Source organism: Corvus brachyrhynchos, unplaced genomic scaffold (genome assembly GCF_000691975.1).
Source record: "Corvus brachyrhynchos isolate BGI_N302 unplaced genomic scaffold, ASM69197v1 scaffold3, whole genome shotgun sequence".
In the NCBI taxonomy this organism is placed as follows: Eukaryota; Metazoa; Chordata; class Aves; order Passeriformes; family Corvidae; genus Corvus; species Corvus brachyrhynchos.
This window is the reverse complement of record NW_008237619.1, coordinates 13,297,108-13,318,847: the sequence shown is the minus strand read 5'-3', so window position 1 is coordinate 13,318,847 and position 21,740 is coordinate 13,297,108. Positions and strand designations below refer to the sequence as shown.

The 21,740-nt window shown below is 45.5% G+C and overlaps 1 protein-coding gene across 3 annotated transcripts; it reads left to right on the top strand.

The window, feature by feature from the left end:
- Positions 1–61: 61 nt before the first annotated feature.
- On the top strand, positions 62–21,613 carry ZNF384 (zinc finger protein 384). Of its 3 annotated transcripts, none has more exons than XM_017732007.1 (9): positions 62–1,072; positions 3,692–3,758; positions 3,908–4,148; positions 4,486–4,816; positions 17,373–17,597; positions 18,234–18,416; positions 19,195–19,273; positions 20,112–20,270; positions 20,434–21,613. In XM_017732007.1, exons 1-9 carry the CDS (start codon positions 1,020–1,022, stop codon positions 20,707–20,709), a joined length of 1,614 nt encoding a protein of 537 aa, XP_017587496.1. In that variant the 5' UTR covers positions 62–1,019; the 3' UTR covers positions 20,710–21,613. The 3 variants fall into 3 exon arrangements, with proteins under 3 accessions (XP_017587496.1, XP_017587497.1, XP_008630035.2); XM_017732008.1 differs by having other exon boundaries at positions 3,688–3,758; XM_008631813.2 differs by lacking the exon at positions 18,234–18,416 and having other exon boundaries at positions 64–1,072.
- The last annotated feature ends 127 nt before the right edge of the window (positions 21,614–21,740 follow it).

Here is a 21,740-nt window from a genome sequence, read left to right as displayed (position 1 = left end):
CCCCCCGCCCCGGGGGCTGCCGCGGTGTGGGAGGAGATGGGATGGGACGCGTGTCCCGGAATTGGGGGCTTGGAGGCATTTGAGCTCCAGGGTGCGGGAGAAGGGATTGACCGCCTGGAAGGAACTGAGAGGCAGGATATGCCCTCTTCCAGGCACCTGTTCCAACAGAGGCTCGCCCGGTCGGGGTGGAGGCTACACAAGTGTCGGGGAACGGCACCAAAGTTCTATCTCCGACGTGCGGGTTTGGGATTCAGGACTTTGTCCGGTGCATTCGGGATATTCCTGATGTGTGTTCAAATGCGCTTGTTCTAAAGGTGTAGCAGCGTTTGAACTTTTTGGTGCTTATGAGTTCCGTGGAAGCATTTTTGCTTTTGATCTAACAGCCTGTGTGGCTTTCAGCATCCTTAGTATTTTGCAGCAATTAAGCCTAAAAGCTCCTTGTGATTGAACAAAGATCTTGGGCAGACATAAAACAACCGTGCAAATTGTTCCCGAGTATTACACTCAGGGCCTTTTGTTGACTGAAAGCTCCGTGCCGAATAGGAAATAAAAGCCAGGCATCTGGAGAATAAAGAAAACCGTGTTAAAAGTCAATCTCTGAATAAATACCTGCATATCCAACCTTGATTGTGCCTTCCAGAAACACAGCCTCTACCTCACCGTGTACTTGCACATGCTTTTATCTGTCTGTTTATGATTAAAGTGATGACCTGCCAAGAAGTATAAATCCAGCATGTTAAGTATATGATTCTGTGAAGTACTCTTGTGAGATCTAAACTCCAGATCCCTTGTCCTTTGTGAGTTCTCTGGTTCACTCGGTTGTTTATTTGGTGTATGTACCTTTGTGGCCTGTACATAGAAAGTGTTTTTGGTTTATATCAGGAGGGTACGTTGACATCTGTCTGATACTAGACTGGTGAATAGGAAGAAGGTCCCATCTCTGGCCTGTTTGTGGAAGCTGGGATGATGAAGGCACTGCAGTGGGAACGTGCTGTGGTACAGGGTTGAAGCTCCAGCCCATGTCTGGTAGTTATAGAGCAATTGGAAGGGTTACGTGCAGAGTTCTGGTAAAGTAAGTGTGAGCAGCGTCTGAGTGGGGGCTGCCAATAGGGGTGCATGTTTTCAAAATACCCTTTTAGCCTAAAAATGGGGTAGGGGAGGGACAGCTGTGGGTACTAGGACAGTAGGTTGGTGGAGGAATCTTACCTTTGTTTTCTGCCTTTGGAAGACTGGCTTGCTAGTTAAATTGCATGAAAGCTTCAACTTTTACACCATTTCTCCTTTTCCTCCACATTCTTATAACTCCATCACACTCCAGCCTTTCAAGCCAGAAGTTTGAGGCCTGATAATACGCTCAAGCGTGAAGATTTTTGGATGGGGAGGTGGATTCTAAGGGAGTTTAATGAAATCAGTGTAGCCATCCTTTGAAGAATCAGTAAGAGCCGTATTTTGAGTTGCACACTTTGTAAACTGAGCAAACAAAAGTTAGATTCTCTGTGGAGTTCTGGTGGAAGACTAGATGGAGACAGGCAAACACTGAATGTCCTGGCCTCTGCTAGTCTGGATTTTGGAATCTGGAAATGGACTTGCTTTTCATTACTTGTTCTCTTTAAATAAGAAAGCTGTTGTGAGATTTTTGCTTAAATTGGCACCTTTCTGTTAAACTCCTGAAGTTTGCAGTTGCATCCAAGGGAGTCTTGGACAACTACAAAGTTTCTTTGGGAAATGCATCTGATTATTATATGAGACTTTATGTTTTTGGAGAGTCAGGTCCACTTTGGTGGTTTTGATGTGGAAGCTAAGCAAATAAGGGCTTATTTATTTTAAAAACAAAACCAAAACCAAGCAAAACCCCTCAAACTTGGAAATTCCAAACAATTCCAAACACCTTCTTGATTCAGGTGGTGCTCAATTGTGAAGGATGTGTTATCTTTTCATGTGTGCCCACCCTGTGGAAGAAAAAAGTCGTGTAATTAGGCATTACCTGCATAGAGCTGTGCTGTGGGCAGTGTACTTAATAATTAATTTGGCTCAGAAAAGAAAGCAGAGGAAGGAAGGTAAGAGTCTTGCCCCATCAGCCTCTGATTGAATCACAGCAGTGTAAATCCAGAGTAATTCAGTCAGGCAGCGAGCAGTCTGACTGCATGCCACCAACGTAAGGTAAATAATTTATCCTTAAGTGTGTTTATTGGTTGATTTGCAGTGAGCGAGTGAGGCAGGAATACTTGGCCTTGCTGTTGCATGAGCAATTCATAAAACCAAAATTATCAGGTAATTTGGTTCATTTAAATACTGCTTCTCCACATAGAGGAAAATTATCTTCGCATTTTGGCTCACGCACAGCAATTCCACATGTATGTATTCTGTCCTGATATACTTATGTAATGTAGGTGTTTTGTGCTACTGGGGGCATGCCTCTGAGCTTCCCTGCTTATTGAGATAGACCCTTCAGAAAAAATACTGTTTAATTAATTAGACTGCTGACAGACCATAACAGGAATAGGACTGGGACAGTTTGCAGGCAGCTGCAGGAGAAACCTACAGTGGTTGCGCTCTCTGCCAGATGTATTCTGCGCATAGTTTTTACCTACCCCTTTTGCCATATTTGTCTAGGAATAGATGTATCTTCTGCTTCAGAAAATATTGGTTTGTTAATTTCTTTAGGTTTTGAATAGCTTTTTTGCAAGTGTAACAAATTTTGTCCACTAATGCTATTACACAGAGGAATGTAAGGATTAGAAAGGAAAGTGCTTCTTCAGTCAGGTGTTTCCAAGGAGAACAAGAGACTGTCTTTTGGTGTCTAACTGGTCCTCTGAATGCATGGAGGGTTGAGATGGAGCAGTGGGCACTTGGCTGGGGACAGAGTCCTACAGAATCTTGTCCCAAAGATGGGAAGGAAATGGGCAATAGAGAGCCGTGACGTGATCTTGCTTAAACAGGGTATCTCAGGAGCAGGGGAATCAGGTTATTTTCCTACTGCTTAGCCTCATTGGAGGAGAGCAGGAATACTGAGTGATATTTCTGTGTTTATTTCAAGAGTGGGGCTTGGATGGGCAGCAGGAAGTTAGGAGCCCTAAGTTTGACTTCTTGGTCTGCTGTGGCTGTCTGTTATCTTGGGCAAGTCTGTTTCCCTCTCTCTGCCTGTCTTTCTTCCTGTGTAACATAATGCTAATGTCCCTTTGCTGCATCTGGGTCCTTAGTGTTGAGCTGGGGTGGAGGGACAGGCAAAGTCCAAAATTTTCACTGCTTGTGGGGTCAGACTGTCTGTGATGCTGAAAAACAGTTTTCATCTGTATTTGCCTGGTTGCAGATGCACAGACTTCATTTATGCCATGTACTTGGGTGGATGATAATTGGGAAAATTTGGATGTGTTCTGGGTTTCTAGTCAGTCCTGTTCTTTGCATGGAGGACTACCAGGACAGAGGCATTTCAGATGGACCCAAGCCCATGGGAATAACATTTTCCACTGAAAATAATTTTTTTTTATTTGGGCAGATAGCTCAAAAGGGGGGAGAAGTTGCTCAAGAAAGACAGGGGAGATTAAGGAACTGTCACAGCAATAGACTGAGTCAGTTCCATGTTGGAGTCTCTTGGGTTTAATGGGTTTTTTGTGTGTGTGTGTCTGTCTGTCTTCCTTATCCTCCATTCCTCTTCCCTCCCCCCTTCTTCCTGCCCCCTGTGCCCAGCTAGGATGGAAGAATCTCATTTCAACTCCTCCCCGTACTTCTGGCCAGCAGTGCCCACCGTCTCGGGACAGGTAAGATGTTCCAACCTCTGTTACGTTGGTCCTGCTTCCTGTTAGAAGTTCATGCATGATGAGTGCTTCTGTTGCACTTCTTGCTCAGCCAAATGCTGGGCAAAGCTGTGCCAGGGTATGCTAAAACCTGTCCTTCCCCCCCCATTTAGATTGAGAACACCATGTTTATTAACAAGATGAAGGAGCAGCTACTGCCCACAGAGAAGGGCTGCAGCCTGGCTCCCCCCCACTACCCTGCCTTGCTGACGGTCCCCACCTCTGTGGCCCTGCCCACTGGTATCTCCATGGACTCGGACACCAAGCCAGAGCAGCTGACACCACACAGCCAAGCCCCTGTGACTCAGAACATCACTGTGGTACCAGTGCAGTCTGCTGGGCTCATGACAGCAGGTAGGGCACTCCGAAGGCTTCAACAACGTACAGAGGGCACTCTGGGATGGGGGAACACGAGATCCTGGTGAATCCTTATTGGCCTGTAGATTATTCCTAGCCTTACTGATAGTGTGGACTGCCTTGGCATGGTTTCACTGTGAATCTCTAGGCACCCCATGCGTCTCCCCTCTTTATGGAAGTTTGACTTCCAGCAGTGGAGACTGGGAATACCTTGGGAGGGGAAGCTACCCTTCTGCTTGTGTTGTAGCCAAAAGTAGGTGCTTCTGTCAGATCAGGAGGTTGAGCATAATTGGAGATGTAAAAACTGACTTCCTCCACCTTCCTTTGTTCGCAGGTCCTGGTCTGGTGATAACTTCCCCGTCAGGTTCTCTGGTGACCACAGCCGCCTCTGCCCAAACCTTTCCCATCTCAGCTCCCATGATTGTCTCTGCGCTACCCCCTGGCTCCCAGGCAGCCCTGCAGGTGGTTCCAGACCTGTCCAAGAAAGGGACAACCACCCTCACTGAAGGTGGAGGGGGTGGCGGGGGTGGGGGAGTTGCCCCCAAACCACCCCGGGGCCGGAAGAAGAAACGATTGCAGGAGTCAGGGCTGCCAGAGATGAGTGACCCCTTTGTGCTGACAAACGAGGATGATGAGGACCAGCACAAGGATGGCAAGACATACAGGTGGGGAGTGGGGTTAAACCTTTACTGTAACATTGCATGGGGATGGGGGTGTATTTAACCCTTCAGAGGGTTACATGGGGAGGAGAAGATCTCTGCCTTGTTCCTAGAAAGTCCCTGAGTAGAGAATCTTAGAGCTGCAGAAAGAGTTGAGTTTTCTTTCTGGTCAGGAATATTTACTGATGGGTTGACCCAAAACTAAGGATTTCCTTTTAGTGGACAGTCTTGATTTCCTGAATATATAGTTGTTAATGTTACTAGGTTAGTTAATGACCAGGATGTTACGGAGGCTAAACTATATCCTTGATGTCACGGCCAGGTAGTATGGCTGGTGCACTGCAGAGTGCAGTGCTGTCTGGTGCAGCTGGAGCACTTCTGGTGTAGCTGAGAGCCCTGGTGTACCTGGGTGCTCCTCAGTTAGGACTCCAGTCTGTCCAGTGTAAAGACCACAAACTGGAGACACATAGAGCAGGAAGTGAACTGTGGTGATAGTGTTTGCTCCTGTGTGTATTGCCCTATGTGATCTCCTCCTATTTCAGCACTCCAAATAAAACAAGGAAAAAAATTGTCTTTCTGAATTAAATATAAGGGTGTTTCTGAACCCTAAGTGTGTCAGATAAGAGGGAGGAGAGTTCTGAGCCCTGAGGTTGGGTTTCTGAGTTTGGAGGGATGTGGCTTGAGTTTACGAGTGATGGGGAGGAGAGAGATAAGCTAGGAGGGGATACTTGAACCAGAGGATAAACAGTGTGGGTGTTTCAGAAAAGGTGGGAACCAGACAGAGCAGAAAGTGGTAGGGAGTAAATGTGATGGTCTGTCTTCAGTGGGAAGCAGGAGCACTTATGGGTGATTCAGTGATAGGTGTTTCTGATGGATGATTAAGATAAATAAGAAGCGAAGTAGTAACCAAATTGAAACAGAAACAGAAGATGGTCCCTAGGTCTTCTCACTTCCCTGCAATGTGCCCAGGATCCCATCTCAAACAGTTTTCTCTTTATCATCCTAGATACTCTTTGTTTTGGTACAGATTGAGTTATCTTTCTGGAATTAAGCCATAGGAATATGAAGGCATCTACACAGCATCTGTGCACCCACCTCAGGCATTTTTTCACTTTTAACTATAGCATTTTTTAAATACTTACATATTTAATCAACATGGTTAAATGGGTACAAAACTAGAGCTTGGATCAGCCTTTTTATCTTATCCAATGTCCCAGTTCTTCCACTTTGAAAATATAATCAGCGTATGGTGAGGAAGGGTGGGAGTGTTAGGTAGCTTGCTATTTGTAATCCCACCATTTATTTTGGGCCATAGCCACAGTTCCACACTACTCAAGCTGCTTACAGTCTGGGTTGCTAATTAGGTTGTTAAATATGTATTTACAGGGGACACAATTGGCAGTGAACACTAGAATTAAAGCTGAACCAGGGCTTTAATTATAGCTCCTTGTTTACTTGTAAGTTTGGAAAAAAAATGCCCAGGACCAGGTGGAGTGACTCAGCAGAAACTTTATGAACACGCATAGTCTGTGTAACAGCTCATGAAAAAGGCTTTGCAGGGAAAAAACAGATGAGTATATATCTGAGGACATGTAATTTCTTTATTTTTAAGATTTCTTTTATGTTTAGTCCAAGTGTGGTACCTCTTCCTCCAGCCCCCATCCCAAGCAGGCCTTCCCTCTGAGCAGTGCTAAGGTGTGAGAGAGCTAAATTGAGATTTATTGAAGACCACCAAGGAGTGCTCCTGCCCTCCTTGAGATCTGCTCTTTGGATGATGCATTTCATTTGCAAGTTTGGAACTAAAAATGATTGTTGGAAAAACACAGGAAAGCGTTACCTTCTCTTGGAGCTGTGGGAGAGAAAACCTTTGTGAAACATAGTAAAATCGTTTCTCTATAATATGCATATGAATAGACTCGCAAGTTAAAACTTTGAGGAATACTGGGATCCTTCTGTATTCTAGAGGATGATTTCAGTAGTTCCCGTCACTACAGTATGCAGACATATGCTAGCTAAATTAAGGCTGTGGGTGAGGTTCATCTACTCCTGCTTCTTTCTCAGGCTGGAGGAGGAGTTGGCTGTGGCATTCATATGACTACGTTTGTATGATTTCACTGATTCCCATGATGAGATGCTGAGAATAATCTACTCAGATTCCTGGAAGGAGTTGTACTATATTGATCAGTGTGATTTTTTTTTTTTTTTAATACCCAGTTCCTAAAGCCTGGGATTATTTTGTCAAATTTAATTATATTTTTAAGCTTTCTTTTTGCTTCCCTCTGAGCAGTGCTAAGGTGTGAGAGAGCTAAATTGAGATTTATTGAAGACCACCAAGGAGTGCTCCTGCCCTCCTTGAGATCTGCTCTTTGGATGATGCATTTCATTTGCAAGTTTGGAACTAAAAATGATTGTTGGAAAAACACAGGAAAGCGTTACCTTCTCTTGGAGCTGTGGGAGAGAAAACCTTTGTGAAACATAGTAAAATCGTTTCTCTATAATATGCATATGAATAGACTCGCAAGTTAAAACTTTGAGGAATACTGGGATCCTTCTGTATTCTAGAGGATGATTTCAGTAGTTCCCGTCACTACAGTATGCAGACATATGCTAGCTAAATTAAGGCTGTGGGTGAGGTTCATCTACTCCTGCTTCTTTCTCAGGCTGGAGGAGGAGTTGGCTGTGGCATTCATATGACTACGTTTGTATGATTTCACTGATTCCCATGATGAGATGCTGAGAATAATCTTCTCAGATTCCTGGAAGGAGTTGTACTATATTGATCAGTGTGATTTTTTTTTTTTTTTTAATACCCAGTTCCTAAAGCCTGGGATTATTTTGTCAAATTTAATTATATTTTTAAGCTTTCTTTTTGAGTGCTGTGAGCTCTCTTGTCTTGAGTGTCTGGGCAGGTGGCTAATATTGGTAATTCCTGACTCCTAGTGTGGTGATAAAGACAGAGTAAGGCCTTGAATGAGCAGCATAGCTAGGCAGATGTGGAAGGAGTTGAAGCACAAACCTTGATACATATATTACAGCTCATCCCATTCTCTACTAAATGTAGAGATGCTTTCTCCAGCAAATGGCAGCTGTTTTGATGCTGTATCATCTCTAGAAGTGAATTAGTAGGCTGCTGTGGAAGTGGTGCAAGAATCTTTATGACTAGGGGTTTTTCTGTAAGAAAAGGTGTGCGGTTTTTGCTAACGATGGCAATACTTACAGCTCTTCGATGCCTGTCCTTAGGATTAGTCTGGCAGAGTCCTTGGTGCTTTGCGTTGTGCTACTGGAAGAGTGCTTGCACCTGCAGGGGACAGCATCTAACCCAGTCCTGTGAAGGATTTTCCTTTATGAGTAATGTCACTTCAGTTGTGTCTGGATTCATCGTCAGCTCTTTGTTAATCTTCCCTGACATCTTTGTAGAACTTGCTTTTTCTTTGGAAAATGAGATCAGCATCAAGAGTCTTTCTAGAAAGATGCTGGCACTGTGAATCCCAGTGCTTTAAAAGGTGCTGAGGAAAAGGTAGCAAACAGGTCATGGATACAGTAGGATTGTTGTTTAGTCCTGGTGTGGTGCCTGTACATGTGCACTTTTAGAAGTCTGTGGTGTGATGTGATCAGTGGACAAGACTGATGAAGTCGTTCAGCTGCTCTGGCTCAGATCACCAGTTCTCTTTTTCTTGACAGTTGTCTAAGTAGTTTCTTCGTAAGAGATAGTATAGGCATTGCTAGGTTCTGGTGTTAAGCAAAATCTAGGATGAATACCGATTTGTAGTCTGGAATGGTTTTGCAAGCTGTGCTCTGGAGCCTCGGATACCAACAGAAAGGTCGTAGGCTTGAGAAGGGCCTTGCTGTCATAGTGTAATCAACAACCTCTGTTTTCTCAACTTCTAGTTTTGAGGGTTCCCTACTTTCACTGGGGAACAGCAGGGAGGTTGGGAGACAGTAAGCAGCTGAGGGACATAGGAAACTTCTGAGATGAATCCAGGGTGCAAAGTGAGCAGAAGCCTTATGAAATTGAGCTGTAGAAGGTGAGGAACCTGGATGGAGACCCTCATTAGGGAGCAAATTACCTACACGAGGGGAACCAGTGGTTTGAATACAGCAGGTGAGCATCTTCTGAGACATGTCTTGTTTTGAGCCTGTTTTTTCTGACCTGTACTGGATTTAGCATTGCTGTTCGGTGAACTTCCCATAGTTTTGAATTGATTTGTAATGTGGTGGCTATGGCTTTTGTAAGCCACATATGTCTGTGAAACTATTGTTGAATTTGGCCTGTTTTGAGCTTAGAAAAAATCTGTTGAGCATGCGCTGAGATGATTTATAGTTTGGTGGTTGAAATAAGTGAAGGTTGTATTCTCTTTGCTGTTTCTTGAGGCTTGCACGACTCCAGGCACAGGCAATCCCATCTCCACAGAGAGGAGACAAACACACCCTAACTTCTTTCAGTTTCTGTGTGAGGCTGGACTATGTATCTGCTCTCTTGGCACCTCTAAGCATCTTACAGAGCTGCACTGAAGGGCCAAGCATGCTTTTCCTTCCGGCACAGCTGCTCCTCCTTCTGTTTTGGAAGGAATCTTCAGTGCTCAGTGTGGACAGTAACCTCCCTTTCTGATGGGCACAAAAGCAAGGCATGAGAAGACACTGCTAGTTCAAATGTGGTAGGGATGAGAATGAGGTATGTGCAGGGACTGGAGCTGTTTGTGTTGAGTAAATCTGGAAACTTGGTTGAGATGGGAATTAGAAAGGAGGAGAGAAAAGACAAGAGCCTACAAACTAGGGAATGCAGCAGCAGATATGATGGGGAGCCTCTTTGCAAGGGAGAGATGGGAGAGCTAGCACGGGAATAAGCTGTAAATGGCCAAGACTGAGGGGAGGAGGAAAGAACCAGACCTGCTAGGTGCTGGAAAATGAGATACCTAGAAATGGCAGAACAGAGAGGGACAAGGGTATGGGATGTACACCAACAAACAGAAGCATGGGGGAGAGGAGATAAGTGTTAGGTGATTGAGGGAATGAAATAGGGAAGAGCCCCTGCAGTAGAGGATCGAGAGGCTGGGGTACATGGGTAAAAAGCTTGGGTCTGGGGTTTGGTGCAGGAGAGGGGATTGCTCTGGGCTAGAAGGCTAAGGGCAAAGGGTGAATTAAGTTTGAAGTGTCAGGCAGAAAGTTTGACCACATTCCCTCCAAAGCCTAGAAATATTAAACCCAGTGTTTCTAAATTTTGCCATGTCTTTGATGTCAGCACAAGAATGTGACCTCCTCTGGCAAAGAACCTCATCTCCCTCTTAGGCTAGAAAAAGGTGACAAAGAATTGTTGCTGTCATTTATCATCTTAGCTGCAGTGGCAGAGGTCTGTGCAATGGATTTTAAGATTGCTGATGACCAACGTGGGTGTCAGTATGATGCCACACGTTGGAATTTCTGTTTGCTTTTTTTAACAAGTAGTTCCGTGAGCAGCGGAACTAATGATGCCTGGTTTCCAGCGGCTCTCTCCTGTGTGGATTCTCTGATGTCTAATCAAGGGTGAGCTTATTAGCCCTTTCCCTCAGCAGAGGACTCCAAGAGAGTCTCTCTTCTTTCCTCAGCTGCATATTTTTGAGACTTGTATTGACTTTTAAGATCCTTACCCCTTTTCCAGATTGGTTGGAATTGGCTTATGATCTCAGAACTCTAAGGAAGATGTGCACATGCACATTTACATATACACATGCAGTTTGTACACATAATCCTTGCTTTGTACATAAATGCAGTGCTTGGAGGTTAGAAAATGACAATCAGATTGGCCACATGCCTCAGAGTATAATGAGGTAAAAACTTGGGTTATGGTAAGTTCTCTCCCTTCTGGTGAGATACTGTAACTGTGTGTGTGTGCATGTATGTGCTTTCCCTTGGCAGTTCCTCATAGTGCCAAACAGAAGGAATTGACAGGAGAAGTTCTTCAGTCACAAATTCTAGTTTTGGCATGTTACTTGTCAATGGAAATGAGTGTGTGCAAGGGAATAAGTGGAACAGTTACAATTTCAGCTTGGGAGAGAGGGAACTTCAAAACTATTTTTTGAGCCTCTTACCTGATCACACCTTAATTTGGCCCTATTGAGTCAATGCCCTCTGATACCATCCTTGATTAGTTAGTTATTGGTACATGATAGCCTGTCAGAGTCCTGCATGTTTGCTCAACCTGAAAGGAATGTTCTGTCAAAAGAAAATAAAATGCATTGACATGGAATTGTGGAATTGAGGAGGATGATCTGGGGAAGGCATTTGCTGGTACGAAGAACTGCTGATTACACTTGCCTCTGCCACAGATTGCTGTGGTATCATACAGCCCTACAGATAATCTTGCCTTGAAGTGTGTGCAAGTATGAATTAGGTCAAATCTTCAGTGGATTTGCATTTGTCTCAGGCTACAAATGACCACAGAGAGTTACCCTGCAATAATTAACATTTGGTGTTCCCAAAAGCATAATCTCAAGTATCACTGAATAGTCCTCTGTCACAGGTCAGACCCTGCTTTGCTTTGCAGAAGTGTTGCATCTCATAGCAGTGGCATAGACATCTATAGGAGCAGTGATATGAATGTATGTGATAGGAATTTCCCTTCAAAGGAAAAAAAGGGGTCACAGGTATCAGTTTGGCCACTTGGAATTAGTGAATATGTCTCTCTTACTGTGTTTCACTCTGTCTTTTGTGATTCCTTTCCCTTACAAAAAATAAAACAGGGACATTGTGGGGATAGATGAGTGCTTATGGAGCACTGATCTTTTTGTGGTGGGTACAAGAGATGAGTGATTCTGCTTCCCGAGGTTGGAATTGCATGTGGTTGACAAGGTTTATGGCTGTCCAGAGTGGTGATAGAAAAAACTCCACATTTGCTTGTTAAGTATGTCTGTGTAACAAAATAAGAGTGCAATTCTGTGGAAACAGTCGATAAGGCTGTATCAGAACACACCTGCATTGCAGAGCCAAATTATGGTGACATGGATGACCTTAATCCTGGTGTTTCCAAATTTCCTAGTGCTTTCTAATGGGGCTTCTGTATTCTTTTAATTTTAGCTCTTGCATGTTATCACCATACTAGGAAGCACCTTATTGTGTTTTATTGTTTTGTTGGTCTTTTATGCTAATGGTGACTGATTTCAAAAATTGGCAGACAGTGTCTTAGGCCTGATGTTCAGTGATTTGTAGGTCAACAGAAAGTCATGGCTGATAACCTAAAGATAAAAGCAATGCTGGTGGATAGCTGTAAAAAAAGGGGATCTTTATGTGGTCGATTGTTCAGACAAAATATATTTTAATACAGTCCCATGGAAGACTTAGCCTTTTGGGACAGCGTGACGTCTCCAGCAGCCAGGGATTGAGGTCCAGATGTTTGGACACAATGGGAAACATTATCAGACAGAAGTGTCTTGTTAGACTATTGAATGTCTCTGATCTAAAGATAAGGAGAGGGGAGGAACAGTATCCTGGAAAGCAATGACTGTGAAAAAGACTTTTAGGAATTAAGTGACATCATGAAAGCTCCCAGTGCGAGAGTAAGACAGAAAAGGTTAAGGTGCAACTGTTGAAAGCATAAACGATAGAGTCACTAAAAGAAGACAGGCAACTTGTGAAGTATGCTGAAATACCACAAAATTCTGGATCAGGTATTTTTAAGGTCATTTGGAAAAATGGACAAAATTCAGGGATGTTCTCAAATCTGAGAACTGGGAAAGTGCCATATGATGAGGGCATTTAAAACTTCTCTCTGCCTTGCCAGTATATGAGACTATGCTTTTCTGCAGCCTTATCAAGCCACCAGGTAACTGAAGGACTGTGGAAATAAGTTGACCAAGATCTCTGACCATAGTGGATAGATTTGTTACACACACCAGTAGTGTAAATTGTTCAGTGGAAGCACAGTGTTGGCTTTTGAACAGGAGCTGATGCTGGGTGTGCCAGTGTGGAAACAGAGGTACAATTCCCGTGCCTTCATTTGGCATCTTCATACTTGCTGGCTTTATTTAGGTGTTGCCCAAGTGTACCTGTGTATCTTGGATGTTAGTTTTGTCTCCTTTCCCTGCCTCTTACAAAATATTAACAAGAAAGTGTTTTAACTTCAGCTTAAAAAAACTGAGGGAATGCAAGGGTCAAGTTAGCATTTATCATGAACTGTGCATCCATTATTATGCTATGCTTGCATTAGTTACTTCATTAACTCTGCATTGCAAAGGCAGGACATTTCCTTCCTTGCTAAATGAACTGCTGACTCTGACAGCCTAAATCTAGTTTAACTTCAGACCTTCCAGTTTTGATTTTTATTTTAATAAACTCATAGTCTAACTTCTATTTGTAGCCTAACAGAAGGAGCAAGGACTCAACTAACTTGTAAGTCTACTCTCAGTAGATACTAGGAATATGAATTCCCAGAGCCATGTAAAAGCTTACATAGTTTTCACTACTGTGATACTGATTAATTAAGCACTTGATTGAAAAAGGCTGTTCATCCATGTTAGGCAATTTTTACTATGAGCTGGTGTTTCAGATGGTATTTTATCTCCTAACAGCATCTGATGAATGAGGCGGAACATTCCATGAAAAGTGGAAAAAAATACAGCGCTGTGTGCCACAGAGTTGTAATGTAGTTGCTATAAGCATCATTTTGTTTATGACTCATTGTGATGACTTTCATATGGGAGTAGAATTAGAATTGCACATCCACCTTTTACTGGCATTTCATGATTTTTCAGAGCGTCTCTGTCTAACATGAACATTTTCTGAATGTCTTTATTTCCTATAAAAAGAAAGCATTGTAAGCATTGGAAGGGGTTACTTTTGATCTCTGGCATATGGCTGAGTGCTAATTTAACTGTTGATATGAACCTCTGTGTTATTAAGGATATTTTCTCCAAGGCTGTCTAAATTTCCAGAGCCATAACAAGCAGCTGCAGGGGATGTTGTGTCACACCGTCAATGGGAATGCTGCAGTCATTTCTGTTACTTGCTGTCAGAAAGAATGCAGCCAAAGGAGGGGTAGTTTAGAAGCACAGTGGGGAGACTATTAAAAATGGATATTAAACAGAGGGGGGATAGAAATCAATTACTTCATAGAGTGTTTCATTCATGCTTAGCAAAGAGCACTCCCTACTTTTCCTCTCCCCAGCCAGAATTTCACTGAAGTAGAATACTGAAATGCTGCAATTGTCAGATGGGATGTTCTCATTATCCATATAGATTTAACATTTTTTTGAATCCACATTTGCCCACTAGAGGGCTGATTGCATCTTCCCCTTTAATATTTGATGTTGTCTGAGGCAGAATGTGAAGCCCTTAATTAAATGGATCATTTGTTCCATTGAAAAAGCCTGATACCACACAATAAAAAATTCTGAAATGCAGCTTTCTGTTATATTCCAGGGCTTTTTTTAACTCATAAGGCTCATGAATTTGTTAATGCTGCATAACAGTCTTGCTCTCTCAGGGTTGATGCTAATTAGATGATTAGAAAATGAGTCCTTGCAAGATTTTCATTCTAAATGTTGTTTGAAAAACAGTATCAGAATGTCTATAACTGCTAAATTCAGACAACAGGGATTGGTTGGTTGGTTTGTTTGTTTGGGGTTTTTATTTTGATTTTGGGGGTTTTAAGGGGGTTGGAGTTTTGGGGGGCTTTTGTTATTGGTGTTGAGGCCTGTTTTTTCTAACAATCAGGTTTATCATTGTCACACAAGTGCCGGTAAGGTTTTGAAACAACTTCTTTATAATTTTATTTTGAAGATAGAAAAGGACATGCAGTCTGTTTCTCTTCATTGAAGTTTATTGTAGAGAATTTCTGACCTGAAGGCAGATAGCTGGCAAAGAAAATAAATAAAGGAAAGGGTGCACAGAAGTTACAGAAGATAAAGTAGATGGCTTTATGGCACTATAGATTTAATGCATGGGACTACTTAGACTTGACAGCATGGTAAAGTTCATTAATTTTTTAGAACAGAACAAACTATTTAAAATACAGTGTCCTGTGTACAGCACAGAAGAGATTAAACTAGAGCAAAACCCTTAGAAGGATATTTCTCTCAGAAAGGTAGCTGGATTCTCAAAATATTGATTGTAGGGGCCAAGTGATTGAGACCATGTTGTAGCCTCCGAGCATTGTTCCAAAGATGCATTATTCTCACGGTTGGAAAAGGCCTGTTTCCTCTTTTTTTTCACTTCTAGTGTCAGTTGTTGTTTCTCATTATATCTTTTTTTGTTCATAAAATAAGCCCCTAGTAACTGATGTTTTTCTCCCTATGTAGATTTATTTGGATATTGACCAAGTTATCTTTAAGCTTTACTCCAAACCTAGATTGACTGGAGTCAGTGAATCTTGCCTGCAAAGCCAGTTCTCCACATGCCATCATTCTTTAAGTTTGTGTGAGTTTTTCAGTAATCGTTGAGGACATGGACTTCAGAATGAGGCATGCTGTTGGCAAGAGCAGTTGCTCCCCTCCTGTATACAAAAAGGATACCTGCTATTCCCGTTTGTTTTGGTGAACCATATTAGCACAGCATCACACTGGGAGCTTGTTCTCAATTGAATGGTTCCTTTTCAGAGGGCTGATGTTGTGGAACGGGGTTCAATTGAGAGTAATGGAAGTCAGCATCTGCTGAGAAGGAGCTTGCTTAAAAGTCAAGCACGGGATTATGCTGTAATTGCTTGCATTAGCAGGGAACTGGACTTGGTGACTCAAAGGAATTTTTCAGTTCACTATTCACCTCAAATTGTATTTCTAACGTTGGTGCTTTTAAGGATACACAGTCCTCATCCTCTAAGTATGACTTGATTACTGCAAAATACATATGCTGTATTCAAGTCTAGCATTTTGGCAAGTCTGGAGCAAACTGCAACTTGATATAGTTTGGTTTATAAACCAAGAGCTACTTTTTTTTAAAAGGTGATGCTGATGTTCCTTTTTACTCCTTTTATCTTTAATAGATGTAGGGATAAACAGCCAAATTGCTTCTGTTTCTTGATTCCAGAAGGGATTGGTGTGTGAGGAGGGATTTATGTAAGGATGTACTTAGTTTGCATGTTCTGTTAGGGCTTGCAATTAAAATGGATTAAGAGAAAGATGAAGGTAGAACACGTGGGAACAACCGTTAGAGATGATAATGAATGTAAAAGAGCAGAGGTGGAGAGGAGGGACATGTTACAACAGGTGTGTGTTAGAGCACTTGCTAGGGAGGCATGGCTTCCAGCTATATGGCTTGGAATCAAGCTGTGGCTCGGAAGGGCCTGTGGAAGTTAAGGTAGGTGCTGGATAAATACTGCTTACATGACATATGCTAATCAGACTGCACACATCATAAAGCTTCTGGCTCCAACAGATTCACAACAGTAGATGTAATGAAGTATCCTCCTGAGAGGAGATAGATATGGGGAGGAGCAGGATCAGCTCTCTGTGGCTTGTAATACCTGTAGAGACTTCTGGTGCTGAGCAGTTTTGTAAACACTATAAAACTCCAGGAAATTCCCAGACAAAACCACTGTGAAGGTTGAATTCGTGTTAACCAGACTTCCTCTGGATGGCATTTCTTCTCTCAAATGTGACCCTGGAAGTTACACGTGGAGGTTCAATTTTGTCTTTAATGCAAATGAAAAGCCGAAATTCCGATAAACCTTAACTCTGCCCCTTGGTTGACACACATTTAGGGGGGGTGGGGGAAATAAGTTTAGTAACTTGGATGCAGCTTCTATCTCTCTGTCAAATTATCAACCACAAAAGCTTTTACCATCTTGAATTGTAAAACAGTATGAGCTTCTCTTAACAGCCTGGTGGTGTGGTAGAGGAACAGTTTTTAACAGCAGCATCCATAGCAGAGTGATGCCAACTGCTTCTTCTTGTTCAAAGAGTCTGTGTGTTAACAAATACACTTCTGATCATTATGGGAACAGATGGATCCAAATGCCCAGACAAAACATTTTACATCACATCAGTAAGACTGAAATGATGAAAGCCCACTAGACCAATGAAATACCACATTTGATATCCAGAGTATCTTGGTGAGACCCGCTAAGAAAGCAGCACTGCTGTTATTCTCAGCATTTTGTATCCTACATATTTGAGTGTCTTTGCCAAAAATGGGAGCAGAGTTAAGTGGATTTGGCCATAACTGCTCTCACAGACTTCACAGCACATGGAATTAACTTCAGTATGAACTATAACCTGGGATTTCCAGGTTTTCCAAGGTTTTTTTGACCGAAATAAATCATAGACTAACAAAGTGGGGGTTTTGTCTGGGAATTATTCCTGTCCCCTTAGGATTGCTGTCAGAAAATTTCCAAAGTGCTGCCCTGTCTCTCTTGCAAGCCAGTTGGTTTCTTCCAACACCTTTACTTGCCTGGCTGTGAAGTATTGTTTGGTCTGTTACACCAGCTCCCAGTTTAAATTTGTCCCCCTGGGACTGGAGCACTCGCAGCCTAGCAGTGTCCCAGGTGAAACCTCCCCAGCACCACAGAGTAGGAAAACACCCCTTCTTCACTCAGTGTGGAATATCCCATGCAGTTAGAGCTGATCCATACTGTCTCTTCCCCTCGCCCCGGTCCCAGGTGCCGGATGTGTTCGCTGACCTTCTACTCCAAGTCGGAGATGCAGATCCACTCCAAGTCCCATACGGAGACAAAGCCACACAAGTGTCCTCACTGCTCCAAGAGCTTCGCCAACAGCTCCTACCTGGCCCAGCACATTCGCATCCACTCAGGGGCCAAGCCCTACACGTGCAGCTACTGCCAGAAGGCCTTCCGCCAGCTCTCCCACCTGCAGCAGCACACACGGTAAGGGCCAGAGGAGGCTGGGGCCCTCCGCACTGCATGTTGCCGTCATCCCAGCATGCTGTGAGCACCTCAGTGGGCAACTGCCTGGGGAGACCTGGCTGGTTTTCACAGGCTGGTCAGGTCTCGTACACGTCAGACTGGCAGTAGCGGTATCTGGCACATGAGACTGGTCCCTGGCTGTGAGGGGCTGGGTGCGCTGCTCAGCCGGAGAGGCATTCGCAGTGGAGTGATGCTTTCTGACAGGAGGTAGGGCTGGTTGTGTCAGTGTGAGAGTAGAGTGGCCATAGGAGGACTGTTCCCTGTCACCCCAGCGTAGTTCTGCCAAACATCTCAAGTCCAGGCTTGCAGCCCCCCTGCTATTTCAGCCGTAGGCTTCCCACACACAGCTCTGCCAATGCCCCTCAGTCCAAACTCTATAGTTCCTCTCTCTGGATCCTTCCCCGGTGCAGACAGACCATGGTCTCTTGAATCCAAGCGGAGCACAGTTTGAGACCAAGAGAGCTCATGCTGTGTTTGGAGTTCCTTCATGTAGCAGATAGCGTGGTGCTGTCCCACCCCCTTTGTGCCCTCATTCCATCAGCACTAGCCAGATGGCGGTCATGTCCAACTGCTGCTGCTCCTCCTCCTCTTCGGCAGGATCCACTCCAAGCTCCACACGGCGATTGTCAAGCCGCACAAGTGTCCTCACTGCTCCAAGAGCTTCGCCAACACATCCTACCTGGCCCAGCACCTCCGCATCCACTCGGGGGCCAAGCCCTACACCTGCCGCTACTGCCAGAAGGCCTTCCGCCAGCTCTCCCACCTGCAGCAGCACACACGGTAAGGGCCAGAGGAGGCTGGGGGCCTGGCCCTGGTCCCCCCGCGCTGCCGGCATGCACCTCTGGAGCACGCGCGCCAAGCATGCGGGGGGCGGGCGGGGAATGCGGCCGGCTGCACCCCCAGAAGGAGGTGACCCACCAGAGTGGACGGAGTGGAGGCTGCGCAGGAGACACTGACCACGTCAGGGCTGAGGTGGGCACGTGCTGTCCCTGGGGATCCTTGGTCTTGCACCGTGGGCGGCACAGAGAGAGAGAGCGATAGAGAGAGAGGCATTGGCTGTAGGGGATCCCAGCCTGGCACCTGGGGGTTGGACTGCGTGTGTGGAAGCTGCTCCTGGCATTGCAGGGGGACAGGGACAGATTAACACTGTAGGTAAACTCAGCCTGTTACTTAAAAGGAAAAGTGCTGGAGTGTCTACCCTGAGAAGGAACAGAGCTGCTTTCTTGGTACTGTGGAAGCAAGAGAACAGACTCCTCTTGGTCATTTGGGACTCCTGAGCTTGGAGCAGGGAGCCTGGACTCCAGACCCCTTCCCAACACATTTCTGAGCTGTCCAGGCCTTCATAAGCTCTTGCTCCTCAGTCCTAGTCACTCTCTGAAATCTGCTTGACTGCCTGTCTCTCCAACTTCTAACTGGACACAGGAGCTGGACAGAGCTCCCTTTGTCCAGCTAGAACAGCATCTGGAGGCAACATCATCCCCTTCACAGCAGCAGGCCCTGGCAGTCTGCCCTGTCTTCCTGCTCACTGCCTCCCATTTATGCTCTTCCTCCTCAACAGTATCCACACCGGGGACCGACCCTACAAATGTGCTCACCCTGGGTGTGAAAAGGCTTTCACCCAGCTTTCCAACTTGCAGGTAAGGGGCTGGGCGTGTCCTGCTCACCAGTGGTGGTTGGCATGGGTGCCTGTGATAGAGGAGATGGAAGAAGTGGGGCAGCTGGGAGGAGAGTAAAAGAATACAGAAGGTTATTGAAGCCCTGGGCAGGGAAAAGATTCCTGATTTGTAGCACTAGTGGCCCAAAGAAGCCACATAAACAGTCACATCCTGTAAAATTGTTAACTTGACTTGAAAGCAGTGAGACCTTAATGAATTCCTCCCATCTGTTTTGCAGTTTTCTAACTTAGCTGGGGCAAGACTTTTGCAAAATGTAACACTCAATAAAGTCTGGGTATCTGGATGGGTTTTTGTTTGTTTTACAATGAAATGGAGGGCATAAGGGTAGGGATATAGGGAAGCAGAGGTGGTGTGTCCTGTTGCAGTACCCTGGAGGAGGGGAACTGTAGAGTGTGCCAAATGGCAAAGAGCTGTAAACACCTGCAAGCAGTTAAAGCAAATCCTGCCCTGAAGGTATTAGATGCAGGGAGCAGATGTGTAGGGGGGCAGAAAAGGAGAGACCAGGAAAAGACTTGAGAGTTGCATGGAAACAGGGAAAGAAGATGGGGGTTGTGGAGCATTAAGTCTCTACTCTTCATATGCACAGTATGCCTGAGAAGAAAGGGCCTGTGTGGGGAAGGTGTGGTGGGCTGGAGGGGGAAGCTCTGTCCCTACACTGGGAGCCAGGTGTACCTTCCTCAGCAGCTGGGAGCTTGGGGCCTGGCTGGAAGGGGTAAGCCAAGGTAAAGCTGTCTCCAGTACTAATACTCACTTCCTCATGCTTGCTTTCTCTTTCCTCCCCGCTGCTGCTGCCCCCCAGTCCCACAGACGGCAGCACAACAAAGACAAACCTTTCAAGTGCCACAACTGCCACCGTGCGTACACGGATGCTGCCTCGTTGGAGGTACACCTGGCTACGCACACGGTGAAACACGCCAAGGTCTACACCTGCTCCATCTGCAGCCGGGCCTACACCTCGGTGAGTGTTTGCTGCCCTGGGGGTAGCAGAAGTGGACAAACTTCCCAGGGAGCGGCTCCTCTAGATCCAACGGGAGTAGTCCCCTGAGTTGCCATGTCCCTCCCTGTTGGCTTTGGCTTTGCGAGCATCGTCCCCTCCTCTCACACGGTTCTTCCCGTTGCAGGAGACGTACCTGATGAAGCACATGCGGAAACACAACATCCCTGACCCACAGCAGCAGGTGGTTCAGGCACAAGCCCAGGCCTCGCAGCAGCAGCAGCACTTCCAGCCACAGGGCGGGGGGGCAGCAGGGGGCCCTTCTGGAGACACTAACCAACCCAACCCTCCCCCCCAGTGCTCCTTTGACCTGACTCCTTACAAGACTTCAGAGCATCACAAGGACATCTGCCTCACTGTCAGCACCAGCGCCATCCAAGTGGAGCACCTCTCCAGCTCCTAGAGAGACCTCAACCCAGGGAGCAGAACGCCTCTTGTGCATAGCCTGTGCCAGGGGCACCGCTTGTGCAGCGGCCCTCCTCGTGCAACAGTTTCCGGCCTCTCCTCCTGCAACAGCCTCTTCTGGCCGTGTAACCCTGTTCATGGCAGCCCCTTGAACAACAGCCTGTCTCAAGGGGGTGCTCCTTCTGTGCAACAGCCTGCCTGGTAGGAGGATGCTTCCTTGTGCAAGAGCCCCTTTCCTGTGCTGGGATCACTTCCTCATGCAAGAGCCCCTCCTTTGAAACCCAAAGAAAGGCCCCTGTTTTGCCTTCTCTCTCACTGTAGGATGTGTACGAAGCGGGGTTGCGTGTTGAGGCACGCATGGTGGATGGGATGGAGAGATGGCCCTTGTATGTACAGGGGCTTGGACACGTGTTTTTAGCAGGCCACAGAAGAATGTGGCAGGGTTCACAGCTGGATGGGGTTCTTTGAGGATTGCCTTGTGTGTCTAAGAGAGAAATATCCATTCCTGTCCCTCCTGCTTGTGAAAGGGAGGAGGGGTCGCTCGTCCTGCCCCAAGGACTGGATGGGAGAAACCTTCTCCCCAGTGGAAGGTGAGACCAGTGGAGGGGGGAGAGGTGAGGCATGTTCTCTGGGATGGACAGGTGCCTACACTGCCCAAGGGCTGTGGAGTATTGCATTCTTTCTCCTCCCCTGGTGGAGAGCAATAGAGAGGAGTCTGTCTGAACTGGCTGCTGCCTCTCTCTCCCAGCTGTCTGAGCAGCACGATGGCCCCGTAGGAATGTGGGTTCCTGCTCATTGCTCTTCCTGCCTGTTGTGGATGATATCCTAGCAGCTTGTACTCCTCCTCCTCTCCCTCCTGCTTTTCCCCTCACCTCCTCAGAAAAGCCTGCAGGCATCAACAACAAACCAAAAAGCAACTGGAGGGAGGGTAAGAGACTGCCAAAATAATCATCACCCTTTTCTCTATTCCCTTTCCTGAAAGGCGGAATGACAGTAGTTCTGACACTCACATACCTGTCCTGCCCCCAG

What these genes read in the sequence shown, in the direction of transcription:
- ZNF384 (XM_017732007.1), top strand. Translation starts at nt 1,020, where the DNA reads ATGTCTGGTAGTTATAGAGCAATTGGAAGGGTTACGTGCAGAGTTCTG. An exon ending in TGCTGGGCTCATGACAGCAG is followed by an intron (nt 4,149 to 4,485) that starts GTAGGGCACTCC and finishes CTTTGTTCGCAG; the next exon opens with GTCCTGGTCTGGTGATAACT. An exon ending in AAGGATGGCAAGACATACAG is followed by an intron (nt 4,817 to 17,372) that starts GTGGGGAGTGGG and finishes CCCCGGTCCCAG; the next exon opens with GTGCCGGATGTGTTCGCTGA.